Below are 11088 nucleotides of genomic sequence, written 5' to 3' on the forward strand. Positions count from 1 at the left end.
CCAGGAGCTGAATAACTCTGATTTTTTCCCTTCTCCTTCCCCTCCTCTTCTTTTATTTTCATTAAAAAAAAACCAGCAGACGTTGAAATGCTATGAAAAAATAGCATGGATACAATGTTAGTTGAGTTGATAAATGTTAAAAAACCAGAAAATATAAAGTTATGGAAAAATACTCATTGTTTGCACTTCTGCCTTCTGCATATGCATTAAAATACTGACCTGATCCTCAGCTGGAAGAATTTGGTCGAGTTATGCAGGTTTTCAGGGTGCAGGTTTTCAGGGTGCAATATGCAGGTTTTCAGGGTGGCCCCTTCATAAGGTTTCATTAGTCATTTTCACCACAGCAGCAGAGACAAACTACTTACACCAGCTGAGGATCTGGCCCCGTGTCTCATGTGTTTTATATATTACAAATAGGAATTTCTTATACCCTCAGACATTATATATATAGGCTTGATTCTTCTTTCACTTACATCAGTTACAGACTGGTGTAAGTCCATTGACTTCACTACAGATACTTATTTATACAATTGCAAGCAAGAGGAGAACCAGGTACCCTTCTTTTTGCCATGGTGTACTACTGTGTATTACGTACACTGCATCTAACCTGATATTAATACAATTTACAAGATCAGAAATACAGTATTTGAAGCTTACTCTGTTATTTACTAAGAGCCCGATTTTCAAAAGTGCTCAACACCCAGTAGCTCCCATTGTGACACTTATGGCCAGAGGGAACACCCAATGTGCTGAGCTCTTTTCTGAATCTGGCCCTGGACTGTGGGCACTGAGCTCTTTTGAAAATCTGCCCCTATATGTCCAGTGCTGATCTGTGTATGGATGTGTGTATGCATGCATATATGGAAAGTAGGAACGTCACTGGACAAACGACTGAGGTACCTGTTTTCTTTAGCTGCTGACGGAGACTACTGGAGACTCCTACCTCCTGGAACTTACATAATCAGTGCTCATGCTATCGGATATAGCAAGGTGATGAAGAGGGTCACTCTGCCTGCCAAGATGAAAAGAGCTGGGAGGGTAGATTTTGTCCTTCGAGCTCTAGATACTTGGCCTAAACATCTTCGCCGGAGGCCCACGGAAGACATATATGAGCGATATGACCCATTGGAACATTTTGATCCTCATGCCCAGCATGCACATCCTGAACCAACAGAAGAAAGAAGGCAGCCTACACGGCACAGCGAGAAGCCTTGGTGGTGGTCTTACTTCAGCTCTCTAGGCCAACATAAGCCACTGTGGCTGCTCAAACAGCGTTAAGTCATATCATTGTTTCGCTCATCTTATTATGACACTGTTCCATCAAAATCCTAATACCCTGATTGTTAATGGAAATATTTAAATCTCTTTAATTTGAAAATACAGTGTTAATTCAATATCACTTTCTGTATTTCTTTTATTTTCTCTTTGCACAGAATTGACTATATTCTAGTACTTTTATATATTAAAAAATTAGTATGCATTTATTCAAAGGCCAGGTTCTATTCAGTTTCCTAGTAATGTGCTTTTCTTATGCTCATGCACTTAATCATCAGATTTATTATTTATTAGATTCTAAAGTACCTGCAGAGGAATCTTCCTGATCTTTTAATGCATTTTCATACATGTCTTAACACATTAATTATTGCAAAGTGAAAACACCCTTTAGGAAAATTTGGAAAAGCCTTTTCTTCTTTGTACACTATGTCTGCATATTAAGTTTAGTACATTAAACCTTCCAACATAGATTAAAATGATTTTAGAAAAAAAGCCTTTCATTTGATCTCAGCACTGATTTTCAGAAAAAAAAAATCGCTAGAAATGAGAAATATGGAAAGAAGAAATCTGTGTTTTTGAATTAGGAAAATTTGCAGTAGGATGAGCTTCTGAAAGAGTCAATTCTTAATAAAAAAACATATCTAAAAAGTCATTTTACAAAATTCTATTTGAGAAATTCTCATTCAGTTTCCATCAGGTAATGCTTGAAAAGGACCCAGGCAATTAAAAAAAAAATAAAAGTAAAAGTGATAACGACCAGATTGTATATCCTCCCATCTGTTGCATAGTGCCTTACATCATGAGTAGACCAACTGAAGTCAATGGAAATACTTGGAGACTATGTTACTACTCATGGGAATAAGAGTATTTCACCTTACTTGAATTTTAATAATAAAATATACTTGTATTTCTGAAAACATTCGTTATTAAAAATTAGTATGAGGTGACGAGTAAATGACCTAATTCATGAGGAAACTAGGTTCAAATGTGACATATGTCATGTAAGGATAATCAATGGTTTAGGTGTGGAAGTGCATCTGGATTCAACATACTTGTTAATGGAACTTAGTAAACTTCAAAGGAATCTACAAGATCATCTGATAAAACTTCTGTTCAAAGGAGTCACAAGAAAAGCTGGGTGAATAATGGGCTTGCGAGATCTAATCTTTTATAAAACATGCTGATGTAACAATCTTATTTGGAATTATTAAAATACCTTTAATTTGGATGAAACAAGTAGGTCCAGACCTTCAGATGGCATCAACTGGTGTCAGTGGAACTACACCAATTGACACCACCTGTGGATCTAGCCCAGTATCATGGTTTCTTAAAAAGCTGATTGTTTGGAATTGCTGTACTTCATGCAGACACTGCTCTACTAACCGGACTCAAGATCACCCTGTCATCTCTAACGCCTGGTTTCTTCATCTATGCCAATGATGCTTATGCTGTATGTTTCATGATGGATGGTACATGCACACACATCTCATGACTTGATTATCTAAGAGAGATACAGAGAGATGCTTTCATGGCCCCAGTCCTGCATACCTTTACTCACTCGAGTAATCCAGTTGACATTATTAAGTCATCTGCTCTCATGAGTTAAATTACTCATGTGCTTAAGTGTTTTCAGGGTTCTAAGATAAAAGGAAAGAACACAACTTTACAGTGTTAACAAGAAAGAACATATTGACCTGTATATGGTGAACATTGAAGCACACTGCAGTCCATATAAATCACTGTTATGCCCATGATTAGCTAAGGGAGAGAAAAGAGGAATCACCAAAACATAAATGTAACAAAACTAAGCAAACAAGAGTTTCTGTCTGTAAACCAAAAATATTCTGATGTCTCCCTATAGTGGACAAAAAGTTTTTCTCCCATTAGAACTGAGTTTTTACTATAATGTAATATACTATAATAGAGTTTTCAAAGCCAATGTCTTATCGAGGAAGTGTAGAACTGACAAAGTCAGAACTCATACAGAACTGCTTATTTTTAGCTGCTCGCTTTCTCTATAGCAATCCCTCATATGCTATTTTAGTATTCCCCAAAATCTCACAGGGCTACTTAGACTTTTGGAAGCTATCATAGAAAACCTGAAAGTAGCATGACCATGTCAGAAAATCCACTTCCTTCCTTAAATCCTCCCCTGAAATGGCAAACAGCAACAAAAAATGTAACAAGACAATTTGACTGGAAATATTGCAAAGAAGCTTTTTTTGTGTGTGAGATTTTAAGTGTTTCCTAATTTGAACTAAGTGTGAAATAGAGTGAGGCTAACCTTCCCTGTGCTATGTCTGTCCAGGCCAAAATCAGGAGTTTTCAGTTGGACTGAAGTGCTGATGGGTTTCATGTATGGTAATCCAAATACAATGGTTGGATTCTAGTACGCTAGCAGGAAACAACAGGTAGAATCTTGGGAAAAGGTACCTCAGCCTCCCTAAATTATTTCATTCTCCAGAAGATAAACATTTCATTTTTCAGTTGCAACAATTTTCTGGGAAAAAATAATTTTCAAAGTATTTTTTAAAATCAAGAAGAATAGACTTGCCTTGTTGAGAATGCAATAGCTTCCACATTAAATAAACAAGCAAAAAAGGATTTTCCTTTAGGACCACAAATAGAAAACATTCAATAACCTTAAATCTGTGAAGAGCTATTTTTCTCTGACAATTACAAGTGGACATGTTACAAGTAGCAGGCTTAAATGTAGAGATGAGGGGATATCAAACTTACTTATCTGAGTGAGCAAATGACTTGGCTCAGAGCATTACCAGTTAGATGTTAAAAATTATTGTAGTCCCTAGTACCCACTATTTTATTTATTCTTCTTATGCCCATAATGACATGTACAAGTCCTCTTTCGATACTATTTGGTAGAAGACTTTGATGCTAGAAATGGGTGCCATGCTGATTTTTTTCTGCCTTTGTTGAGAGAAAAGAGGTCTGTTTCATTTGAGAATAGTAACTGGTAATTTCCCCTTCTGACAGTTAAAAATCTATTTCAGATTAGATTCAAGAAATCTTTATTGGTGTGTTAGAGAGAAAACAAAAGAAAAACAGTCAAGTGGTAAAGTTAAATACAATTAAATGCAATATCACCTTTATATTTTTATTTAAGATCAATGCAGATTCAGCACTAGACTTAACTAAGGGAAGAAGGAGAGTCTTCTCTTTATGGTTATGGACTGAGACTATGGAGATCTGAATTCAGTTCACGGCTCTATAACGGACTTCTTGTGAATCCTTGGGCAAAACACTTAGTTACAATGCAAAAAAAGGTGTGCTCTTAATTCAGGTCAACTAACTGGGGTTAAAATAGCAGTGAAGATCTGACAACTTGGCTTTTAATTTGGGTTAGCAATTCAAGTTTGAAGCCCATAGGAAAGCCTGAGGTTGAACTCGAACTGCTAAGCCACATTAAAAGCCAAATTGTCCTCTTCACTGCTATTTTAACCCAAGTTACCTAATCCAAGTATGTTCTTAACTTTTTTTTTTTTTTTTTTTGCAATGTAGACATGCCCTTAGTCCTAGATTCAACAAAACACATAAGCATGTGCTTAAAAGGATTGCTGACTAGGGATGGATTTAAGCATATGTTTAAGTGCCTTGAAGAACTGGGATCTTAATCTTAGCTGGTAAGTGGTAGTAATGATATTTTCCACCCTGGGTCTGTCTTATCTATTTAGTGCAAACTGTATGGGGTTGGGACTACCTCCTACTATGGCTATGTCTACACTGTGAGATAGGGGTGTGGTTCCCAAGTACATATCCATGTTTCTGCTGCCTTTACCTATACTACTGTGACTCTGTTGCTATTTATACTCAGGCTAGCTCGATGAGCACGTGTGTATGTGTACACAAGCAGGGAAATCACATCTCTAGCTCACAGTGTATGGGACACTGATTTCTTGGCACTTCAGGCACTACTACAAATAAATGAATGAGAATGGTCACAATGAAAAGCAGCCTCATACCCCAATTTGGGAAAGCCCTACACGTGTGTTTAACTTTAAGGACATGCTACATTCCCACTTGCTTATGTGCTTTTCTGTCAGAAATGGATTTACGTACGTGTTTAAGTGCTTTGCTGAATTGGGGCCTCATGCAGCCCTAAGCTTTAGGAACATAGAAAAGAAATTAAAAGTAATGAAAGTTACCTGACAGCCTCCATCATGCTCAAACCATGTCATTATACTTGGCTAGTCTCTTTTTCAGCATGTTAGAACTACTTTGGAGTGTGACATGTTTCCCAAAGGGACTTTAAAATCAATCTAAACCGCACACCCAAAGATAGCTCATTTTATATGTGAATTACAGCACATGCTAGTGAGACTCCCTCTCCTTTTAAGTCAAAGCTTATATTTTTTTCAATTACCTCCCAACCACATATTGAACATTATTGACTTACGTTTTTGTAGCATCCTCCTTAATAATTAATTTCCCAGTCTCCATTGTTGTCTTTGTTCATTTCAAGCAGGATCATCTCTGCCATGCAGAAAGCTTTTTTCATTAACAGGCATTTGGAACTGCTAAAGGTTTAGGAACACTCTTCAGAGAGCTTCATCATTAATATTCCAGTGCAGAAACTCCTCAATGGATGCACGGTATATAGATGTAATTAACAGGCTTTAAAAAGATGGAGAACAGGGAGAAGTGTTTTCTAATGTTATATTTGAAGTTTCTCTTTCAATTATGCAATAAAAAAAATTTAGAATAAGAAAAATGCCAGGGGAAAAGGAAAGTTAATTCATACTTACAAGAACTGTGAAAATTCCTATTATTCTAAAGAAAGTCTTGGTCAGATTATAGAAGCCCCTTGCACCAATGTGATGGGGGAAAGCAGGCAGAAACACCTTCCTTTTATTTCCCCTGTGCAGGAGGTGGCCACAGCCATGGTCCCTACACTCCTTGATCAGTATGTAACCAACCAGTGAACAGTGTCACTTTTGCGGTCAGTGTGGTTACGTCATGTGACGTTCACAGTGACCAGGTTGGCACTTCCTGTTTTTACCCTCCTTGATCAGTATGTAACCAACTAGTGAACAGTGTCACTTTTGTGGTCAGTGTGGTTACGTCATGTGACATGTTCACAGTGACCAGGTTGGCACTTCCTGTTTTTACCCAATCAGCTGCAGTCAGTTGCTGTCAGCTCATCCATTCTTATTTTCGCCTTCTATTTGTGCTGTGCTAGCATCCGGACTGCCCTTATCAGGTCCTTCCAGTCCTTTTCCCAAGCTATATACTTTACTATTCTACCTTAAAGCACAAAACCCATGAACTATTCTTTCTATATTCTACGTGCCCCCTTGCTTTAAGATAGAAACTTTAAAATTACAATAATATTAAGTTACATATAGATTGTTGAAGCAATAAATAAGCCTAAGTAATTTTTAAAAAAATAAGTAAGTAGATAAACATAAGCAATTTTGAGCTTAATATTAACATTACCATTCCTTGTTTTTCAGGGGTTGATACTGATTTTTTGCTAGGTGACAGTATCCTAAGACTAATACCACTAGAACTACCATGCCTCCTATAGTGGCTGCTATTACTATGAGCCAAAATGGTTCCGTTATTGTTTCAAGAGCTCTGTGTGCTTGGTTCGCGGTCCAATTAGCAGCCCCAGTCACACCCTGATATATGTCATTTAAGAGCTCTTTGAAATTTTCCCATGCCTGGTTTTTCTGTTTTCTATTTTGCAAGGCTAAAATGTTTTTATAAAGCTCTATTAGCTTCTTTTCATTTTCTAAGAATTGATATGTTGTGAGTGTTGCAAATTTTCCAAATATTCTTCCTGTTTCTATTACTGCTGCTTATGTTTCAGTTCCCCTAGTGGAAATTCTTACATGTATGTGATGTTCTTTACTCCAAATACCGAAACCATCTATATATCGAATAACATTGCTTGTTTTATACCTAAATTGATCAAGTCCATGCCATCTCTGGCCTTCTTTGTCAAAAATGCCTGTAAAATTTTTACATTTGGTTCTGTTTAGCTGATATGTTCCTGGAGGCAGGAAGATGCTAGTGATGTTTGTGCCATTTTTGCTAAGCCATCATCTGCCTTCACATAACACTATTAATCCCTTTATTTCTCTAGATGTACATAATAGAGATTCTGTTTTTATCTGCAAGCCTATTCCAACTAATTCAAATATTCCCATTTCGTTGGATTTGAATTCAGCATCTTTACAGGTGTTTGGCGTAACACAATACATATTATTGCAATCAATAGGTGTCATACTCATATCTATCAATTGAACTCCATATCGTGGAAGTTGACAAAAACAAGAACAAGTAAGGATTCTGCCTGTGCTAATGAAGGATGTGCTTTCCCATCAAAACAAAGCTCATTACATGTATAACGAATTTCCTTATAAAAGCTAGCTAACTGACGTTGAAATGTGGAATTGTGGCCCTAACTTAGCATGCATTCTTTTTATCCAACAACACATGGCACACATACTAATTAAACAAATACAACTTAATACTAAAACAATTAACAATGGGTGTAATATAACAGACATCCCTGTAGAGGTGGGGGACCATCTAGCAAAAACATCATACCAATGATTTGCAGTAAGTTTTTTTTTCTGCTTTAGCAATTTTAATAATTTCCCCATTAGAATGTGAAATTTGAATAGTCCTTTTTTCCAGCATCTTGCTTTGTTTGCCGCAGGAACTGGGTTACTTTTGCTTCCTTCCATAATTTTACCTCCATAGATTGCTGGTGGGCAATTCTTGCAAATACCTATTTTGACATTCTGAGGTACAATAACCATGACTCTGTGCCCTTCCTGTTTGACAGTACAGCTAGTTCTACAAATTAGGATGTACAAGCACTTTTGTAAAAGAGTTAAATTCATTCCAAGTAGTACAGGTTTTACAGCAGAATAAAAAGTATACATCACTTTTAACTGGTTATATCTAAGTTCAGACACTTGAAATTCAAAATCACATCCCCCAATCACTATATTACTACAAAACATCTATTTTCAGGACCCTTTTTCCTTCTAGATTTATTGATTTTGATTACCCTTTATTTTTCCTTTTTTCTACTTAATAGAGGATGTTTTTGTAAATACAGTTACAATGCTTCTTGATTCTTTTCTGCTTCATGCAGTACCTCCCCTGATTTTTTTTTTTTTAAACCAATACCATACATAACAATGTTAGTAACAAGACAAACAACACAAAACATAAGACACAAAATGCAATCTTTGTTGTAACAGTAGATCCATGGTTTTGTTCTTTAGCTGTTTCACTGGCACCAGCTTTTCCGGTGGTTCTGAAAGATAAAAAGAACACTTTTCTACCTCCTTTGCCGGAGGGGGGGGGGGGGATGAGAAGGGGGGAGCTGTTTATTGCTTAAAATATCTTTTTCTTTTACAAATCTCCTTGCTGACTGCAGGCAAACAGAGGAATTATCTCCATATTTTCCTGTGCCTGGCTGACTTTTTCACAGCCATACCTTTGGCTTTTAAAAGATATTGAATTTCATAAAGCATGGAAGTACCCAAAGGGTTAATTTGCAAAGGCCAGTTATTAGAAATGTATGCAAAAGTATTTGAACAGGGAAACAACATTTTGAAATAAAGAAAATCTGATACACTATTGATTTTACTTATGGGCACACATCACTGCAGTATATGATTGAAAATATGAATTATTGAAGGGGATGTAACATAACACAGTATATATTTGAAAGGCAACTGTAATTAGGTGTATGGGCCCTAACTTCAAAAGAGGGGAAGTCTTAGTCAACATATACATATTTGATACATGTATTTAACTGAGAGAAGTTAAGGCCCTGCGTATCGCTACCTGCAGTGACTCAACAGCATGAGTACCTGTGTCAGGGAAGACTGGTAGGAACCAAAGCACAAACCCCAAATTTATTGTGAGTTCTATACTTAGATTTCACCAAATCAATTGTCAAGGGGAAACTCCTTAGGTACTATAACAGTCTTAAGATGGAATCACAGACAGTCCCCTTGGGTACTCTGATCTGTTACCACCCAGATGAGCACACCTTTTTGATAGAATCACAGCAATATTCAGGTTACTCCCACTTCCAAAGGACCAGTCACTTACCGCAGGTCAATTTCACCTTAGATTTCACACCAAAGACAGTGCTTGTTGCCAATCTTATAATGAACTACATAAAGATTTATTAAATAGTAAAAGAACACCAGAGAGCTATTTACACGGTTAAAGCAGATAAACACACATACAAATGATCTATAATCTTAAATTTCAAAAGGTAATAGAAGTGTCTATAATAAACAAGCTCTACATGTCCTTTAGGACTAACCCAGCTCTCTTTCCTGCCTAGAAACACTTCGCCCCCTGAGGCCAAGCGGCATAGAGATAATCAGTGCCGCCTTGTTAGGGTTTTATTCCCCTCCTGCCATGTTCTCTGAGCTACAAGCTCAGCTGATGGGAAGCATCCACTTGCATGACTCATCTTCACAGGAAGGAGGGCAGAATAAAAAAAGACTTTTGTCCTCTGGTTGACTGTAACTAGGAAATTCCAGTTGTAACATCCCACAATAGTCCATGTGGTATTGATAGACCCCCTCCTTTTGGGAAGGGCAACACACTTTTTGTTGAAGCTCATCCCTTAATTAATGTCTCTCTCCTGGCTGGTGATTTACATAGTCACAGAGGTTCACAATACAACCGCTCAAATATTACCTTACAATACAAGATACAGATATTATAAGTGAGATTAATGCATGCAGCAACTCACAAGCGTTCAATAGAATTCAAACACTAAACACATTCTTATAATTCTAGTATCTGTTTAACTCTACTAACACACAGGTGAGCTAGACCAATTCCAGCTATGTAGTTGTCAGTGTTCATTTGAGAAATGGGGACCTCAATAATGAACTGACACCTGCTCTGCCAGCGTCACACGCTGAAACTACTTCCCCTGATTTGTGGGAATCCTTCCAATGAGTTTTCTTGTGATAAATCTAAATGACATGTTTGAGGCCATACATAGTAAGTCGGTGTTAGAGCCAGAATTAAAATTTGGGAGTTTCTGGCATCTCTTTCCATGCTCAGTCCACTATATGAACTCTGAGTTTGTGTTCTAATTTACTGGATGAAATTCTTGCCCTATTGATGTAAATGGCAAAATACCCCGGATTTCACCCATTAGGTACTTCCATCAATGATTTTGTCTAACTGGTAACCAACTGATAACTGATTAGTTAGCTAACACAGCCCAGAAGTTACCCTTCTGCTTATCTCCATTCTGCTGCATAGAGAAAAGAAGATGCAATTAGCCCAGTGCAACCAATGTTTACTTCAGACTGATGCCCAAATGTTCAAAACAATATTAAATTTAGGTCCAATAACAATAATTACATTTTTAAGGTAATTTAAGAAATGATCATTTATATTCCAGCTAAACGTATAACAGTGACTGCAGACGACCCCAATAATATATGATTGATGAGGAGGATACTGATAAAACCTACATAAGTTAGAGTAATAAAAAATGACTTCAGTACTCACAGTTTACTTTATTCATCTTTAATTGGAAATAAAGATAACTTTTGTCAGCAGAAGATAAAACTGCTTAGATAAAATCACAATCAAATTTTCATAGTATATAGCAAGCCGCAAGTATCTCCAACTAAAACAAAAATCATATACTGTAGAGGTTATGCTACTAGAAGGTGGCTGTAATGATATTAAAACAAAATATTTATTTTAACATTAAAGTGTCCAATATTCAAATAAATTTTCTAAAATTGCATTTTGGTTGGCTCAATCACCTCTTACGTCACACAT

General features: G+C 36.7%; 1 protein-coding gene across 1 annotated transcript in view; it reads left to right on the plus strand.

Moving 5' to 3' along the window:
* The window catches only part of CPZ (carboxypeptidase Z), a 46888-nt gene extending 45302 nt beyond the window's left edge, over window positions 1-1586 (plus strand). The window contains exon 11 of the mRNA XM_067558858.1: window positions 914-1586. Coding sequence (XP_067414959.1) covers window positions 914-1278 — 365 coding nt within the window. The 3' untranslated portion in view covers window positions 1279-1586. The remainder of the gene's footprint in view (window positions 1-913) is intronic.
* The last annotated feature ends 9502 nt before the right edge of the window (window positions 1587-11088 follow it).

Source organism: Emydura macquarii, unplaced genomic scaffold (assembly GCF_026122565.2).
Source record: "Emydura macquarii macquarii isolate MOO-44397 ecotype Brisbane River unplaced genomic scaffold, CSIRO-AGI_Emac_v2 contig_2199, whole genome shotgun sequence".
Classification (NCBI taxonomy): Eukaryota; Metazoa; Chordata; order Testudines; family Chelidae; genus Emydura; species Emydura macquarii.